General features: G+C 46.3%; 8 protein-coding genes across 8 annotated transcripts; 3 read left to right on the top strand and 5 right to left on the bottom strand.

Annotated features, from left to right (window-relative positions):
* Positions 1 to 168: 168 nt before the first annotated feature.
* Positions 169 to 1,667, top strand: I302_107663 (uncharacterized protein; the record flags this gene model as incomplete). The annotated part of the gene is made up of 6 exons (XM_019193208.1): positions 169 to 327; positions 396 to 543; positions 657 to 908; positions 1,108 to 1,203; positions 1,270 to 1,359; positions 1,474 to 1,667. The coding sequence occupies 6 exons, from the start codon at positions 169 to 171 to the stop codon at positions 1,665 to 1,667; spliced, it is 939 nt and encodes a 312-aa protein (XP_019044685.1).
* A 549-nt stretch (positions 1,668 to 2,216) lies between these two features.
* On the bottom strand, positions 2,217 to 4,000 carry I302_107662 (uncharacterized protein; the record flags this gene model as incomplete). Its single annotated transcript, XM_019193209.1, has 4 exons — positions 2,217 to 2,243; positions 2,317 to 3,036; positions 3,191 to 3,277; positions 3,362 to 4,000. The coding sequence occupies 4 exons, from the start codon at positions 3,998 to 4,000 to the stop codon at positions 2,217 to 2,219; spliced, it is 1,473 nt and encodes a 490-aa protein (XP_019044686.1).
* A 1,246-nt stretch (positions 4,001 to 5,246) lies between these two features.
* I302_107661 (serine/threonine-protein phosphatase PP2A catalytic subunit) lies at positions 5,247 to 7,178 on the bottom strand (the record flags this gene model as incomplete). Its single annotated transcript, XM_019193210.1, has 7 exons — positions 5,247 to 5,255; positions 5,321 to 5,384; positions 5,477 to 5,648; positions 5,778 to 5,976; positions 6,176 to 6,475; positions 6,628 to 6,711; positions 7,086 to 7,178. The coding sequence occupies 7 exons, from the start codon at positions 7,176 to 7,178 to the stop codon at positions 5,247 to 5,249; spliced, it is 921 nt and encodes a 306-aa protein (XP_019044687.1).
* Positions 7,179 to 8,078: 900 nt separating this feature from the next.
* Positions 8,079 to 9,167, bottom strand: I302_107660 (uncharacterized protein; the record flags this gene model as incomplete). The annotated part of the gene is made up of 3 exons (XM_019193211.1): positions 8,079 to 8,117; positions 8,196 to 8,435; positions 8,583 to 9,167. The coding sequence occupies 3 exons, from the start codon at positions 9,165 to 9,167 to the stop codon at positions 8,079 to 8,081; spliced, it is 864 nt and encodes a 287-aa protein (XP_019044688.1).
* A 2,363-nt stretch (positions 9,168 to 11,530) lies between these two features.
* Positions 11,531 to 13,332, top strand: I302_107659 (uncharacterized protein; the record flags this gene model as incomplete). The annotated part of the gene is made up of 3 exons (XM_019193212.1): positions 11,531 to 12,520; positions 12,605 to 12,826; positions 12,937 to 13,332. The coding sequence occupies 3 exons, from the start codon at positions 11,531 to 11,533 to the stop codon at positions 13,330 to 13,332; spliced, it is 1,608 nt and encodes a 535-aa protein (XP_019044689.1).
* A 622-nt stretch (positions 13,333 to 13,954) lies between these two features.
* I302_107658 (uncharacterized protein) lies at positions 13,955 to 14,452 on the bottom strand (the record flags this gene model as incomplete). Its single annotated transcript, XM_019193213.1, has 3 exons — positions 13,955 to 14,062; positions 14,152 to 14,267; positions 14,416 to 14,452. The coding sequence occupies 3 exons, from the start codon at positions 14,450 to 14,452 to the stop codon at positions 13,955 to 13,957; spliced, it is 261 nt and encodes an 86-aa protein (XP_019044690.1).
* A 246-nt stretch (positions 14,453 to 14,698) lies between these two features.
* Positions 14,699 to 15,653, top strand: I302_107657 (uncharacterized protein; the record flags this gene model as incomplete). Its single annotated transcript, XM_019193214.1, has 4 exons — positions 14,699 to 14,985; positions 15,176 to 15,292; positions 15,394 to 15,427; positions 15,534 to 15,653. 4 exons carry the CDS (start codon positions 14,699 to 14,701, stop codon positions 15,651 to 15,653), a joined length of 558 nt encoding a protein of 185 aa, XP_019044691.1.
* A 310-nt stretch (positions 15,654 to 15,963) lies between these two features.
* Positions 15,964 to 18,132, bottom strand: I302_107656 (uncharacterized protein; the record flags this gene model as incomplete). Its single annotated transcript, XM_019193215.1, has 9 exons — positions 15,964 to 16,282; positions 16,346 to 16,404; positions 16,492 to 16,539; positions 16,603 to 16,681; positions 16,740 to 16,786; positions 16,901 to 17,377; positions 17,439 to 17,687; positions 17,762 to 17,848; positions 17,911 to 18,132. The coding sequence occupies 9 exons, from the start codon at positions 18,130 to 18,132 to the stop codon at positions 15,964 to 15,966; spliced, it is 1,587 nt and encodes a 528-aa protein (XP_019044692.1).
* Between the last annotated feature and the right edge of the window lie 52 nt (positions 18,133 to 18,184).

Below are 18,184 nucleotides of genomic sequence, written 5' to 3'. Positions count from 1 at the left end.
AAATATTCACCACGCGTCCGAACCAAACACGCGAATACATGTAAATTAAGGTAAACATAGATCCAAGAGCAACAGTGACATGAACATTACTCTCACCACATTCATCTATCATATGGTATCCATATATACTTACATGAGAACGACAGATCACACGGAGAGACCTCAACCATGCCGCCAACCAACTACCACGCCCCACCTCAACCATACTTACCGAGGCCCGTATCATTACAGGCGATCCTAGATGAAAGTTCCGCGAACAACACCTCACCAGAAATAGACTTGCAGTGGGAACCATTTCAAAGGCATGTAGAGGGTTTCTTGACTGCTGTGAGTATATCAGCTGCCTTTATCACAGTGAATTCTCTGTTAGCTGAAACAATGATCACGGTGTACAGATTGACGACTATACACTAGCAGCCAAAACGGAGATAGCTGCTCGAGCGACCGATCATGTAAATTCGATGAGGGACCTGAAGGCTGAGAGAGAAGAGATGGAGAGGAGGATACATCATGAACGAGAGAGGGAGGGGGAGATGCTAGCGAGTGGGTCTATCTTCCTACTTCTCCATCAAAGCATCTCATCGAAGTAGTGGATAGTGGATAGTGTATAAATCTTGATTGACGATATTGAGCTGACATTGCACGATCAATTGTAGCACTCGAATCCGAGCGACATACATTGACAGACCTTACTTCCTCGCTAAACCACCTAGAATCATCCCTGCACAAAGTGAAAGACCAATCATCATCCCTGGAATCAGAGCTGAACACGATACGCAAAGAAGTGACAACGGAACGTACGGAGAAGGACCGTCAGAAAGCTAGATTGAACGAGATGCGGAAGAGGGATGAGAGGGAGTTGGTAGAGTTGGAAGATAATATTGGATTTACTGTTGATGGTATACGGCGTGAGTGGGCTCGTCTCTAGTGTTACGAAGCCGGTCATCCAGTAGAAAGCTGTAGTGCCCTGGGCCATCTCGAGTTCCGATTATAGAATCCTTCAAACGCTCGGTGGGTGGGGGGATCCGGAGATATGGCGGAATGAGAGATACGTTTGGCCGGTTTTGGGGCGATAGCTAATAGCCCTTTGCTTCTCTTTGATCGTAGCCGACCTCTTGATGATGCGATTCACCTTGCTCGACCCTAGTGACCCAGCAAGGGAATTCTCTTTCCTGATAGATATCTCCAAACAGGATTATACAGGTGGGTAATCCCCCTCTGAAGTAAAGTCAACACTTGACGCTGACCCCATCCTGTTCATTACTATAGTGCCAAACTGCGATCCACCTATACCGAACTTGTTAGAGCTAGTAAGGCAGTTAAACCACGATAGGGAGTTTTACACATTCATCAAGAGGGGTAAGTCCGAGTTGCTTTACTTTCATTCAGTACTCATGAGTACCCAAATCCTGTAGAATCACTCTACTATCAAGATAGTCATAGCTGATATTGATATTCTGCGCGCATCCACAGTGCGCAAAGCATTCCGAGCCCTGATACCTAACCCTGCACCGTCAACGAGATTCGACGAGCTATCCGGTCCAGGGCTGGGTTTGCGCACGCCGGCAGTGCCGGGTAGTAGGATATTATCATCTTCGACGAGGGAGAACGTCATAGTGGATGGAGGGGGTCTTGAGAGTCTGAGCTTGACGAATAAGATGAAATGAGTAGATCAGTCTATGATTACGGGTCACGCTGTTCGCCTTTATGATTAGGGGAAGCGGTTCTGATGTATAATGTCTATATCATCAATTGGGTACATTCTATATATGCTTTTTTGGACTATGTGGTTGGATAGATAGAGTGTCACACTATGCAACAGGTTGTATGTATACTTGTCGAAATGGACAGGAGGAGTCATAGCTTCATACATGGATGATGCAAATGTGAGACTGCTGTGTACATAATGCTAAAATGATACGGTATGATATGTTTACAAAATACACAAGTATTTGAAGTCACTTTGACTTCAATTCATTTTCTCACTCTTGGAGAGATGACTCTTGTATGTATGATGGATGATTGCTGCTACGCTATGCAATCCAAGGTAATTTACAACTCGTGTGTGTATCTGAAGAAAATCCAACAAACATGTACAGGACAGATCACATGAAGTGGAGAAGCCATTTATAACCAAAGTTCGCATGTTTTCGTGTTGGCACTTGATAAGTCAAACTGTCGTCTTCCGCTGACAAGATCATTCAGTGCACAGCTAGTCAAGAATCCTTGATTTTGTTTAAAGTCTATACCATAACCATTCATCAGCCTTGCCAATCCTCCTCTTCCTCAAAGGATAACTAGACCCATATAACTCACCAAGAACTTATTATCCTTCACAATCGACGAATACGTCATGTCGTCTTTCTCATTCTGACTATTCGACAAATCCACATCCATCCCGCTATCTTCTCCATACACCGCCCCCGTGGTACTTTGATTCTCCGATCCTTCATTGGAACGTTCTTGCAGTTCACTGAGCTGGATCTCCCTAAGTTCCAAATCACTTTCTGTATCTTCAGATCTCACATTTTCGTCTTCTCCCCTTTCCTCCTCTCCATCTGCTTCTTCGGAAGAATCGGTCTCTTGGCTGGGTATGACATTGATCCTAGGTACTTTCACCTCCATCTCTTCCCTCTCATTCCTCCCAAACGAACTTCCCTTCCCTTTCGTCATACTCCTCCTCCTCTCCTCATCTTGATCTTCTTCAACCTCTCCACCAATTTCCGCCTCCTCATTCTCCCCATTCTCCTCGTTCATTTGATCTTCATCTTGAACCTGGCCCTGATGCGCCTGAGCCAACGCATGCGCACCAGCACCAGACCAACCACCCATCATATACGCCTCGAACGCCTCCTTAACCCTCTCGCAATATGCATTCAACCTCTCCGCGCCAATCCGCTCGCACGCTACTCTCCTAACTCTACTGGCATGACGGTGGATCCTATCTGCTTGTCCTGGGGGAGAGGGGGAGTTGGTCAAGGGGCGAGAGAGGGCGTGGATCTCTGAGATTACGAGGAGTTCGAGGAAGTGGCGGTCCTATGTGTTCCTGGGATGTCAGCTCTGAGTGGTCATTTATTTGATGTGTCATGCTAGGTGAGACGAGGATAGTGCGGGAGGTAGTGTTTGTGAGAGCGAGGTTAGATTGGATGGGAAGTGAAGTCGATGGGACAGAACGGTATAGTCCACTTACCAAGCGAGGATACCATCCTCTTCCCTGTCTCAGGGGAGCCTCGGTCTTCTCCCACTTGGCCCACATCTCAGCGTCGGGCAGGACTTCCTGTACCACAAATTTAGATTTCAGTAAGCAACCAGATCATCATCCAAAACATCTATATGATCTATAAAGGGAAAGCACACTCACAGCCATCACAGCCTGCTGTCTCACCTCCTCTTCATAAGTCGAGTCGTACATGTCCAATAGACTACTCGGTATCTTAGATAAACTAGTATCGGCAGTATCGGAAAGTCCTATCACTTTCTCTTCTTTCACTTCAGCAGTAGTGAAGTCGTTCGTTTTAGTCGAAATGGGAGTATCGCCGTTAAGTTGCCTATCAACCTGATGAGTCTGAGCCTGCACCGAATACCCGAATAAACAAATCGCCAAACCGTCGTCCAGACTTTGTCTCTGTGTGCTTTGTGCTTTTTCCTTGTCTTCGTCTTCAGATGATGGTCGGGACGACTTACTTCGTCTAGGCTGATCGGGAGTGGGTGGCGTGGGAGGTTGTTTCCTTATTTGATTTTCGTTTAACCTTTTTTCGTCGCTAATTTGATCAAATTGGTTAGATTGGTGTTTCGTCGTATACTTCAATCCTTTCTTCTCAAAGCTCGAAGTCGGTTTAAATGTAGTAGGTGATCTCGTGGAGCTGGAGGGGGGGGTGATAAACGATTTAGTCTTTTGTAATAACGTGGGTCTAGATGGTGGGTTCGAAATCGGTATCGGTTGGTCTTTGGTTCGTCTTGTGGAGAATATCAACTTAGGTTGACTGGAGGGTATTTTCATATGGTCGTTCTCGTTCGTTTGAGAGGTAACGAGAACAGGATGGGCAGGTTACTGTGATGTGTCTGGGGATGAGAATATATGCGAGGAGAACTCGGAGTCAGTGAAGTTTTAGTGTGGGTGTTGGTCTCACAAAGAGACTTTCTTTTGGTTGGGGGCGGGGTCTGTCAAACCTGAGTGATTAGTCAGATTAGATCAAATGGAATGCGATGAGAGCGTGTGCCCTTTTTTGGTGATGTACGTAAATTTTGGTATAGCGGTATTGTGCTGTTATCAGAACCTAGAGATAGATAGTATATCGAATAATCTTGAAATAAAAAAGAGTCAAGTCGAGCCTTCCAGCGGTCGAGCAGAGGATTGTATCACACGAAGAGATGAGATACGATACGAAGAATGAAACATCCCCATCACACTTACCTGACGCCCCGTCTTGTTTTATATGTGCAAGAGACAGCAGTCGATGGGAGGTGAACACCCAATTATACCCTACACGGAGTCGACGGACAATGGTCAATCACGTAGTTTTTGATCTACCTCATCGTCCAGAAAGAAAGAGCAGGAGTCGATCAATGAAAGGGTGTAAATGTGCAGTTGAAAAGAAGATCGTCAGAGAGACATAAAGGACAGGCAAGGTTGACTATGATCTCACTTGACTGCAGAGGGTCAAGGTGGTAAAGGATTGATTGAAAGGATATGATGCGGTGGTGGCGAATCTGTGAGACTATAAAGGATCCACACTCACCGTAGGTCACCGTAGGCTACTGATCTGGTTCGGTAATTCCGGTTGAATCAGCATGACTCATTCTACACCTGTAGAGACAGAGACATGTTCAGTACCTCGATGAATCGCTTGATGCGAATGTTGTCAGTGCACCATGTGTGAGTCGATATCAGTATTATACCAATATGGCAGAGGTGAATCAAACAGGGATGAAGCGATAAACCTCACGAAGCGATAGGAATGACATGTCTTATTTCTTGTAACTTGTGAATTGTAAACTGTAGTCTGTATAAAAAGAGGGAAAGTCGTGGTACGATCCAGGGTATATATGTAAAGTGAAGAAAAACCTGTTCGTTAATCTTCTTCTTCCGCCTACTTCAATTCCAACTCTAACTTGGGAAGAAGACTTGAAAGCAGAAGAAAAGGGTTGTAACACGAATGAAAATGAAAGATTTGCCTCGTTTATTTCTATTTCTTGATTCTTGATTCTTGATTGTTGTGACTTGATACATACAATGATTATATTGCTTAGAGGAACTATAGTTGGACGAATTGTCAGTTGTATTCTCAAGCTCAGATTGGCTGACTACAAGCCAACTCACATAGTCTGGTGGTCGTCGCGATACAAGGGGTTCTCCAGCTCTGGGCGCAGGGTCGAATTGTAGGCTAGATCAAGGATATCAAAATTAGCTTTCATGTCTTGATCATAGATAGCGATTCTGAGATACAAGAGGGGATGTTTCAAAGATCTCACTGACAAGGTGTATTTCAAAGCATCATCAACTTCTAATATAGCAGCCTGGTTTCCACATCTATAACAGTAATTTGGCGCGGAGAAGATGGTAACTACGTTTCGCTCTTGCGACCACGAGAAACCTTCCATTACCAATTGATGTGCTCGAGCTACCAACGTCAAGCCGTTGTTATGGTCTAAGCGGGAACGATAAGCATTAGCACCATGATAGTATCATTTCGAAAGGCAGACGACATAGCTATGATACTTTAGTCCACTCCGTGATGACTGAACACATATGTAGGAAAATTGGAGGAAACACCCACTAAACGCCTCCGAGATATCTTGCCCGAAAGTATACCCAGCACCTCTAGGACTTATACCCCAACCGCACCTATCATCAGGGTCGGACCAGAGCAAGTCACACATGGGACCCTCGTGCGGTACTTCTTGGATTCGGTCGATGGATCGGATGTGGTCGAGGGTATCGATAGATGGGGAGAGACCACCGTGGAGACAGAAGATCTGGAGGTGAGGCAAAAGAATTAGCATTTGCTGATCGAGCTTCTCTTTACCAGATCCTGGTGAGATTCATCTGTCCGCCTCTGTATCTGATCTTCACGATAGTTGCCAAACCATCCCAAACAACATGTCTACTCCCCAATCGAGCAACACGGTACAGCATATCACAACTCCCCATCCCACGACTGAGATAGCGACTCACCTGATTATCAATCAACGCCGTCAAAGGCAAATAATCGAACAAATCCGTAAAGAACTTCCAAACATTGGCATTCCCATATTTCCTAAGACATTCATCGTAGAACCCATACACCTGAGTGATCTGCCTCGACTCGTGATTCCCTCTGAGAATCGTCACTCTATCTCTGTATCTCAATTTCAAAGCGACAAGGAGAGTGACGGTCTCGACGGAGTAGTATCCTCTGTCGACGTAGTCTCCCATGAAGAGGTAGTTGGTGTCGGGGGAGTTACCGCCGATTCGGAAGAGTTCTGAGAGGTCGTGCTGTTGATAATGGGGTTAGTATATTGTTGATAAACACGATTGTGGAGAAGGAGTGCAGAGAGTGGGAATCAGGCAGTACAACGACGTGTAGTTGATAGGTGAAACTGAAGGTGTTTGCAATTGGAATGAGACGCAAAGAGAGAGTCACTCACAAACTGTCCATGGATATCACCACAGACCGTCACAGGGCACCGTACAGGTTGAACATTTGATTCTTCCATCAAGACTTCTCGAGCCTGTACCACATCACACATGTCAGCGTTGTCCGATGAAATACTAGTCATCTAAGTGTTATGCACAAGAGCAACGGATAGCCAAAGGACTGAAAAAGAAGTTTTAGGCAAGAAAGAGGATAAAGGATCTTTTGCTTGTCCATGTCGGCGAAGTTGGGTAAGAGTATAGTGATTATGATAAGGCATTATCTGATCACCAAATCCACATCACATAGACAGATCGAGGAGCGAATACTGTCTACACCCAACACAGACGGGTTTGAGAAGCATCCACACTGTGGGACATGATGCAATCCCCCAATGGCATATCCCACCCCAACCTTAAAAACAACTCTTCTCACCCCGCTCTAGTTATTCTCAGGATTCGCATGACTCACCTTATCACACAACTTCTTCACTTCAGGTTCGCTCAGGGGCTTACATTGCATCAACTGAGCGATCCACGAGTCGACATCGTCGTTTGATGACATGTTGTCTGGGTCGATCGTTTGGAGGGGAAGGAAGAGAAGGGGATTTGTTGTAATCTATGATCCAATTGCAGGATATGGGTTATTCAGTTTGTTGTGACTATGTGGTGTTGGACGTCGATATGAAGATAGCGGCTGTTGTGATGTCTATGAGGCTGTGATGCTGAGTTGAAGAAGGAAGGGGTTGTAAGAGCAAGCGGAACAAGTAGAGTTGGTTAATTGCACGAGTAATCAATCAATCGACATGGAGCGTCACTCACTCACTCACTCACTCACTGACACTGACGCTGCACGCGCCTCGTTATACAAGTGTGGCACTCCTCCCCCATACAACACTTAATCTATAACCCCGTCATCACCCAGAGTGTGGCACATCGAGAACACCATAGTGATTATCGGAAACTCTTTTGGATCATCCAAGTCTCAACCCTTATGGTGTTCTCCCAACAAGTACATATGTCCTGTGCAAGAGGAGAGACGAGCAGATGAATGCCAGCCCATTTCATACAATTCTTCTCGTGCATAATTGTATAGTATTCAGTATTTACAATCCTCTCCTCATATCTTATTTTTCGTTTCTTCCAATCTAAAACATAAATGGATGTGGGGTATATAACATTCGAAGATACAATACAATGAATTTCGTCAATACAAGAACCCCAATCCTCTTCAATGGAATACAAATGGATATAGCGTTCCTACCCCCATCTTAAAATGTGGACTAAGCGACTCTTGCTTTGTTGGTAACACAACGAATAATTTCCAATCGTGATATCTTGCTTTTGATCAACCATCAAAAGCTTGATACTTCCTTCATTTCCTTCCTCTTCACATGTTCCTCTCCTATCGCAATGGTATGTGGGTATTTGCACATTGATTTTCGAGTGAATTGAGGTGGATACATTAGAAATGACCATGGTCTCTGAGCAGTCTTTCTCCCATCTACAGAGAGCGTAACACATCAGATCAGCAAGTCCACGCATACACATGTTTATCGTCGACATCGACAATCTCACTCACAGGAGAAACACCCCTCTTCTTGGTACCCTCGCTGAACCTTCTTGATCTGCTCGCAGCGCTGGGTCCACCGGTGATGGTGTATGCTCTGTTGATTTGCGGTTCGGCTTGAGGAGGTCCAGGTGCTTGAGCTTGAGCTTGGGCCGGAGCTTGAGCTGGGCCTGGGATAGACGGGATGTTTTGCGAGGAAGGAGGAGAGGGTGGGAGAGGCGCACTGGGAAGAGGAGGGGAGAGGAATGCGGGCTATAGAGGAGAAAGGGGTGAGGAAATTAGCTCGGGCTGAGTTGTGAACAAGATGTGACAGGGTGATTTGAGTGTATATGATACAGGTAGAGCCACGATGTAGCTATACTAGATAGAGAGACAGCTCAGAAAGAAGGGACAACTCACCCTATATCCCGATCCACTCAAGCTCAACCTCCTCAACACCCCCTGACCCTTCGCAGCTTTATCAGCGAGCACTCCAGTACCCAACGAGTGACCTTGTCCCGCTGATCCGGCAGGTGAAGTCTCCCCAAATCCACCCTTGAGTATCGCAGCGATAGGAGAAGAGGAAGTAGGGGACTTGGCAGCAGAAGGCAAAGACATTGACATAGTCCTTCTACCTCCTCCAGCCCCTGCCCAAGATTTGGCAGTGAAATCTCCAAATTCGAATGAATCGTGCTCATCATGATCATCTTCATGGGGGATATCAAAACCTCTTTGTTTGGTCGGCTCTATCGCATTGCCGTTGGTAGGTGATTTACCCAATGAGCTGGCCCACTTAAACATCCCTCCTCCCGTGGTGGCCGTAGGCGTGGTGGATACTCCAAGGTTGTTCTGCCCTGTAGATGTGAAGGGAGTCTGGGGTGAGACTGAGATGGATGATCCGGGGGTGGTTGATGGTAAAGGGGGAGAGAAGATTGGTAAAGACGGGTGAGGTTGAGAGTGAGAGTGGGGATCACCTGGGGCGGAAATGGGGATTGGAGCTGTCATTGTGAACTCTCCGTTTAGATGGGGAAGATGATCAAGAGTCGAGAATCTATCTATATCAAGCAGTATACGAGAGGAGAGATTAGCTCTATTTGGGATGTAGCCACGGGGGATGAGATGACGACTCGACTCACTCTTCAAAGCACGGGGTGGGTGGTATCAAAGGATCACCAAGGTCCAAAGGGTGTCTTGATGACGTCGAGTGAAGGACCGCTTCCGCTTGTCTTTGAGTGATTCACGAGCTGAATGGACTTTGCGGTACGGTAAGTGATGGAGTACAGACTATGCTCTTTTGTGTCTGAGTGGAGCGACTGTGTTGCCGAGGTACAAAGGTGTGTATGTTCTATACTAGCGAGCCAGCTACAATGGGGCGTGATCTGTACTTTGAGCTGATACAACGATGGGAAGTAATACTTTATAAGAGGGCGATGTGTACAACTGTTGAGATTAATGTGAGATGTGAGAATAGTGAATGAGCAAGATTAAATGGTAGAGTAGGTTATATATATACAGCTAGACCAGGTGATTAAGGATGATTCAGCTGTACTGTGGATGTATCCTTTGATTGGGGGTTTATCTGTGAGAGTGACTGCATGGGATCTACCTTACGGACATCCTATAACCCTGATCTAACTACCTAAATTACCACATTGGGGAATGTACCCCACAAGTCCACCATTGCATCTGATGATGATGTGGAGACCCGTGGGAACACGACGAGGTCGGCCGCCGGCTATATCAACCACCAATTCCATTCCTTCCTTTATAAGCTGCGAGAGATGTCACGTTTCAAGGTTGAACAGGGGAATTTACATACGGAGAGACGTGCCAGGCTGGCCAAAGCCCGTTCACTAGGTGGCATTTCATTTGGTATTGGGCTTGGACGTGATCGTACCAGGTCAAAGCCACTGAGTCAAGTGTGATAGACCACAAACATGTTCGTACCTAAGAATGCTGCCTCGTGGGAACGCTCTTTGATATACAGTACATCTTGAACGAATGATGCAGTGATGTACTAATACGCTCATCTCACATCGACTTGCCAGCGAACAGGCGAACTGTACATGACAACTGAAGTCGAAAATGCGCACCGGCACAGACATGGCTGGACACTACAGTCTCTCGAAGATGAGAACATCGCTTTGACCTTGAAGGCAGTGAGCAGCGTCGCAAACCACAACGAGTCAGAGAGAACCATCTCATTTGTGCTCAACCACTCCCTACTCCGCAAAGGTTCGCCGCGAAGAGTGAGATACGAATGTCTGCAGTGATGACAACTACATTTACCGTACGAACAATTCGTCACTTCCCTTTTCTATAAACCGTAGCTCAATCTTAGCATGTTGTGAGAAAAGGGTACGAATACCAGTGCAGTGTGTCGCCCTTTTCTCTGAGGAGTGAACAAGCATACATATACTCTTTTTCCCCAATTGCAGCAAGTCCTTAAACCGCGTAGTCACTGAAGTAAACACAGCATCTAGGAAACATCGGAACCTTTTATCCACAGCTTAACCCCTGAATGGACGCGAATTAAGCTTTACTCTAGCTTTCGTTTCGTTTTTTTATCGGTTAAATCGGAGTAGACTGGAGTGCGATGTTTTGATTTTTCGAGTTGAGCTGGACTAAGCCATGAGAATGGTCGGAATGGCAATGTGAGATGCATGAAATTGGATGTGTTTACTCTCTTGATCAATTCTTGCAAAGTCATATCTCTCAAACCTCTTTCTCCTTTGGTTTTCAGATACACATACAGTCACTATTCAGCACGAGCCTCTCTTGGCAGACCACGCTCAGCTCCTCTCTCTCTCTGTAACGCGTAAGTCCCATCCCATCGTTCTGTACCTCATCGCCGCACGGTTCTCCGTTCCCCCTCCCACATGACATCCGTTGTGTTGTCGAGCTGTGTATGTCCGTGTGTGTGTATGAGAATTGCCAAAGGAACGATCAGCGCTGACTCTATATATCTTTAACACCCAATCCCACTCCGATACTTCCCCTTCCTTTACTCGTTTCTATCTCTCGAATTTTGAATCTCACACATATCTCACATTCCATACTATCACCCAAAAATCCTTTTTCCTCCATCTTCAACGACTCCTTCTATTCCCACCCATCCTGTTCTCTTGGTACGGAAAAATCATATCAAATCTCATTCGACTAATCGCCACCACCCTCTCGCTTTCATTCGTTTCGCTTGGCAAATCCTCCCTCCCCCACAAACAGCTTTGACAACACGACTTGAAGTCAAGCTTCCTTCCTGCTAAACGACACAACAACGACCTTCTTTTTCATCCATCTACGACACCAAATCAAGACAACCAACTCACACTCACAATCACTTGAACTACAACAACACCATCATCACAATGCTCTCATCAGCTCTTATCACTCTTCTCCCTCTCCTCGCTTCCCTCCCATTCACTCTCGGTCTAGACAACAACTCTGCCCGATCCGCCTCAGTCTACCAAGTAATCACCGATCGATTCGCCCGACCCTCCTCAGTCTCTTCAACATGTAATGCCTCCGACAGGAAGTACTGCGGAGGTACCTATTCCGCCTTGATTGAGAAGCTAGACTACATCAAGGGAATGGGTTTCGATACCGTCTGGATCTCCCCCATCGTCGAGAACATCGGAGGTACCACAGGTCTAGGAGAGGCATATCACGGTTATTGGACTTTGGACGCGGATAAGACAAATGATAACTTCGGTACTGCGGACGATCTTAAGAGTCTTTCGACGGCGCTGCACAACAAGGGGATGTACCTTATGGTCGACGTCGTGGTCAACCACGTAGCTGCTACTTCCGGTGGATCGTTTACTCCCAACGCGGATTACGGACCTTTCAGCTCTTCGGATAATTATCACAAGTTCTGTTGGATCGAGAACTACAACAACCAGACCAACGTCGAGCAATGTTGGTTGGGTGACGATCAGGTCGCATTGGTGGATTTGGCAACGGACACAGACACGGTCAAGAACTACTGGAACAATTGGGTCAAAGAGCTGGTATCCAACTATACTTTGGATTCAGTCCGAATCGATACCGTCAAACACGTCCAGAAAGACTTCTTCCCCAATTTCGTCTCTTCCGCAGGGGTGTTCATCCAAGGTGAAGTCTTGAATGGAGATGCTTCATATGTCGGAGCCTACCAGAAAGACGCACAGGTCAACCCTTTCAACTACCCCGCGTACTACCCCTTGGTCAGAGGGTTCAACCAGACAAGTGGTGATTTGACGGAATTGGTCGAAATGGTTTCAACTATCAAGAGCAACTTCAATGACCCCACTTTACTCGGTAACTTCTTGAATAACCATGATAATCCCAGATTCGAATCTACCGTTACGGATCTTTCTGTGAGTGGCCGTCTGCTGTATTAGTGATTCTGTCCCAAAGAAAGTGTTCATTGATAGCTGATAATGTACATGCGCTTGCTCTAGCTCATCAAAAATGCCCACGCCTACCCATTCGTCACCGACGGTATTCCCTACGGATACTACGGTTCCGAAGCTGGTTTCACGGGTGGTGAAGACCCAGCGAACAGAGAACCCCTCTGGTCCTCCAACTACGATACCAGCTCTACCATGTACCAGTACTTCGCCAGTTTGAACAGCGCTAGAAAGGCTGCTGGAAATGCTTCCGACACATTCTACACCAACCAGGTGAGTAAATCTCTCTCTTACTTCTTCACCTCCTTCTTGAATCGCCCCAACCTCCTTACGCCTACAGTATGAAAGCAGAGACATATGCTAACATGTGCGTTTGCGTACAGATGACCGTCTCACCCCTCTCATCATCCTCCATCCTAATCGCCAAATCCCCCTTGATCTCCGTTCTCTCCAACTCCGGTTCCTCCGCATCCGACGCATCCGTGACTGTCCAATCCTCCGCGTCAGGCTGGTCAGGCAACACAGAAGTGATCGACGCGATCTCGTGCGAGACGCTCACGACCGACGGATCAGGTAACTTGGCAGTCACTGTCAAAGGCGGATTACCCAGGGTATTCATCGCTTCTTCGCAGAAGGGTAGTGTGTGCTCTGGTTCTTCTACCAACTCATCAAGCGGGGGGTCATCCAACAGTAATAGTGGGGCGATGAGGTTGGATGGGAGGGGGTGGATCGTCGGTGCGGTCGGGGCTGTTTTGGGTGGGATGATGTTGGCTTTGTAGAACAACAAGGTAGATGCTTGCCTGGGACATAGGGAAGAAGGGAGAAAGAAGGATTTCGATTTGCTTTGCTATAATGGACAATTGCTACAATTGCTTGCTTATAGATTATTACCATACGACGAGACCTATATGAACATTCATTTTATGATTATGAGAGCAAGCTTGCAAGGGATAAACGAACAGAAGATGCATAATATGGACAGTTCCGATGAGTGGAGTGGTGTGGTGTGTACGTTTCCACGAATCAGTGTGAGGGGTATACTCCGACTTGGTACACTGCGAGGATATGATAGGTGAACGAATACAAGTGATGAATGGTATGATATACATGATTCTGAAGAATAACGCAAAGACGTCAGCATTGTCATATCATCCTAATCGATATTGATAAGAGAAACGGTGAACATGGGTGCAAGCAGAGGTAGAATACGAGTATATTGAGTCAAGCGAGTCACCGAGGTGAGGATTTATGGGAATGGGAAGAAACGTGAACTCAACACGACCGCGAGCTCAACATGATTGATTCCTCAGATCTGAAGATCTAACACATCAAGTGGTGTGATGAAGCTCACGATATATATTCTTGGTCAACTCACAAGATAAGCTAGCAAGACGAAACACCCTATAACCCCTCCTTCTCTTTCTCCCTCTCCAACTCCTCCCAGACCTGCTTCTTCTTGATCGTACGCTGTTTCGCCGACTCGTGATTCCGGGCCTCACGATCTTTCCTCTGATACGAGCACAAGGAGGTAAAAATCAATCAGCGTCCACCTACTTGTGATGAACGCACACATGTGTCAACTCATAGATATCACTCACCTCTTTCCGTAGACACACTGCCAAAGCTGCTTTCTGAGGATTACAAGCCCCCGTTAGACGAGCTATCATCCCTTGCGCGTGGCATACTTCCAATGCTTCGATGAGTTCTGCGCAGGCTGTGGTACAGTTCCCATATAGGTCACATGATGGCCCATGTCATGAATGGTAGATTTCGATAAGTTAATGAAGGATGAACAGAAAACAAAGCAACTTCATTCGTCAGCTGTTTGCAGCTTGATTTTCAATCAATGGTGAGATACTCACCCAGCTGTCTATTTGGGTTACCTAGTGGAGCGTGCATCGTCTCTTCCCTACTTCGTGACGTTTATTCTGAGGTATAGATGAGATAGTGACAAGGTGTAAGGTGGCAAGAACAGCGAATGATGATGATGATGTTGATGTTCAATTCGAGAATATCCGAATCCGAAAAAAAGTTGAATTTCGTTTCATGAGATCTTAGCCGAACGATTGGATCATCTCGTTACTTTCCATTCATCATCTTCCATCATCATCTCTGATTTCTGATACAACATCACACGAACACACAATGGCATCTCTACGCTCCTCCATCCTCCGTCAGACTTCTGCACTCCGTCCCTTGCGCTCTTTGAGAGTACGACAACCCATAGCATCCTCCTCGAGGAGCTTGAGCGTACCTCCACTTTATCGACATTCCCTTCCTCTCTCTTCCACACCAATCTCAAGTTCAGTAAGCAGACGATGGAACCACACTTCCTCCTCAGGGGGCAGTGCACCTGAGAACCCACAGATAGAAGCTCCCAGTGGAGATGGGGAGGGATCGAAACAGAAGATAGGACAGATCGAACCGCGATTGTGAGTCTGCAGCATCAAGGTTGATTCGATGAGTAGTCGTTATCTCTTTCCTTCTACATCTAACCTATTCCATCACTATGTCTCTCTCCTTCTACATCTAATCTATATCATCACTATGTCTCCTTACACAGAGGTTGTAAGGGCTACAAGAAGGGACGTATGGCTGATTGTGATATCTTATGTGTCAAAGGCAGATGACATTCACATGTACTGCAAATGATTGTGGACATCGATCAACCCATGAATTCTCGAAGAGGGCTTACACAAAGGGATTGGTTTTGGTCCAGTGTCCAGAGTGTAAATCTAGGTGGGTGTCTGTTTATCTTTTCATCAATACCCTGTATGATAGGAGACAAGCAGGCAAGGAGGCCTATTGATCAATGCTGACTTTGCGATTCGGCGATGTAGACATCTCATAGCAGATCATATAGGATGGTTCAAAGTAAGTCTCAAATCCCATCCCATCTTCCATCATCCCCGCTCTTATATAACACGGCATTTCATCCTACATTGAAGTTCACCGAGCTAATCTACAACCAATATCTCAGGAAAGCCTGGAAGGTGGGAAGCTCAAAACTGTTGAAGACCTGCTACGAGCCAAGGGCGAGAAGATCAGAAAGGGGAGGGTAAACATGGAAGGGGATATAGAATATGAGGGAGATGACTAGTACAGTGTGATATCGTGCAATACAAATGGATCAACCGTATGCAGAGGATCTCTCATCACTCAATCATTATACCTCTGCATAATCTCTAATTATATCTATCTATCATTCTAAGCGATCTATATCGTAACTTTATGAAGGTATCCCTAATACTTCCACTACTAACGTCATTCGCAGCAATCCCTATACTTCGTGTATCCTGTGTCCTTCTTGTCCCTCTCTTTCCTCATTGCCAAATCTCCTCCTCCCGCCTACGTCCAGTTCGTTCTATTCCCATTCACACCTACCATCAAGGTATACCGCCCTCCAAAACCTAATAAGTATACCTAAACTCCAACCTCTCTTTATCCGTCTTATCCTCGTACACCCCACCATCACCTAATCTAGGTAATCCATCTCCACCCGATTCTCCAGCTTTCTCTTCGTCACCAGATACCACTCCGTCACCCCGGAGTGCTCCATCAGGCGAGTGACCCGAAGGTGAAGAAACCAACAGGGCATCCCTCCGTTTATTCTCCCTGATGTAGATATACCTAAGAAGGAGGGATGCACAAGATGCAAAGATCATAGCTACTATGACTGCGATCCAGGTTGAACGGTATTTGATCGGTTTCTCTTGAGCGAATACGAGGCTAACGCATGAGCTGTATTAGTACACTTATCGAATGTTTCTTGAGGAGTGGTATAGAACTCACTAGGACGAGATGATGTTCCCTGTGACGTAGCCTACGAAGATTGCTGAAGTTGTGAATCCCTAATACACCAGGAAAATAGCAGTTGTCAGTCATCTATATTGTGAACGATTGGGCGATGCGAATGAGCGAGAAGATATGAGACTCACCTTCTTGGTTGCTCCTGCTGTGTTGGCGGTCGCCAGCGACAAGAGAAGCTGGAAGTGAAGTTATCTGATCAGCTTGATTCTAGACGAGATTGTGTGGATCCAGCGACTTACGACGTATGGAGCACCGAAAGCAGCTACGAGGTAGTACCCTATTAATGGGCCTACACGAGGGTGCCAGGGTGCTTGCCAGCTGAATGACAAGTCAGTACAAGATTCGGTATTCGTTGATGATCACAGGTTTGACTCACACGACAAGACACCCAACAATGACGGGTATCGTACTGATAGGAAGGAGCTAAATATAATCACTCAACCAGATCAGCGACGATCTCCACACGTTGGACCTTGCCAAACCCCTAGGATCCATTGTACTCTATAGGAAAGGTAAGAAAGGGAGAGCCCAACTCACGATAGTCCTAATATTTTTATACCGATCCGCGAACCAAGCAAAAATATAAATCGTCACAACAGTCATAGCTCCACCGGGAATCATGAGTGCCGTTGACCTTATCGAATCGTACCCCCACGAATTAATGATCTTCGCTCCGAACACCGTAACCGAACCATTACATATATAAATACTAGCGCCTATCAAGAAATAAATCCACGTCTTCACATCTCTCACTGCCTCCACAAGCTGCGAGACCTTGATGGGCTGTTGTGATTGGCCATAGGGGTTTTCATGGAACCTTCGGCGCAGAATCGCTTTTTCCTGAGGGGAGAAGAATCGCCCGGGGGAGAGGGGAGAGTCGGGCATGATGAAGTATATGAGGATTGCCCAGAATATGGTGAATGAGCCGCCGAAGTAGTACATTGATTTCCAGGGGTGGTGGCCGCCTGTCTTGCCCCATCCTATGTTCACTATTGCTGTGAACATTGAGAAGATCTGGCAGTATCCCATATTAAGCTTTGTCTTTGTTATTTCCGCTAGGTTGATGGTGACTCACTCCTGTGGATGAATAGTATACACCCAATCTCTTAGCCTGCTCTTGAGGTTTCCACCACAGCGCAGTGATAGCTACAAACGCAGGACTGACGGCACTTTCTGCCAGACCCAGAAATACACGTTGAACCACAAAGCCATGATATGAGTGAACCACCACTGTTAAAATACAGATTATCCCCCATATGAGGACGAAGAGGGAGGCGGTCTTGGCGAGTGGGAAGCGGGTGAAGATCAGACCCATGGGTAGGACCTATCCCCGCGTGCGCATCAGATATAAGCTTTGGTCTTTCTTTGAAGACCAGGGAGGAGTGGTGAAGGACGTACAGCTACGATATACCCGTAGTAAAATGCAGCAGCTGCCGTACTATATCTCGTAAGGTATGTTACCCCATTCTTGGTGGTAGTGAGGTCCTATTATAGTGATCGAATATAAGCAAGTGGTCTTATCACAGATAAGCTGAAGTAGTACGTACCAGGTCCTCCAACATCCCATACAAAATAGCAGTAGAGAGTGTGTTCTTATCATAATACTGCAGGCCATAGGTAATCAACATGATAGGTAATAGTATAAAATCAATCTTTCGGACGACCTTCTTCTCAGCTTTGGCATATTCGATAGGGTCGAGGGGATACTCATGATCCTCAAGAGGGGGTCCAGGTGCTCCGGGTGTAGGGGAAGTGTGAGAGTCGCTCATCTCGATGATTAATCGTGCAGTACGATGGTGAACTTTGTAAAGAAAGAGATCT

This window comes from Kwoniella bestiolae, chromosome 6 (assembly GCF_000512585.2).
Source record: "Kwoniella bestiolae CBS 10118 chromosome 6, complete sequence".
Classification (NCBI taxonomy): domain Eukaryota; kingdom Fungi; phylum Basidiomycota; class Tremellomycetes; order Tremellales; family Cryptococcaceae; genus Kwoniella; species Kwoniella bestiolae.
The sequence above is the reverse complement of the archived record's forward strand: the minus strand, read 5'-3'. Positions and strand labels throughout refer to the sequence as shown.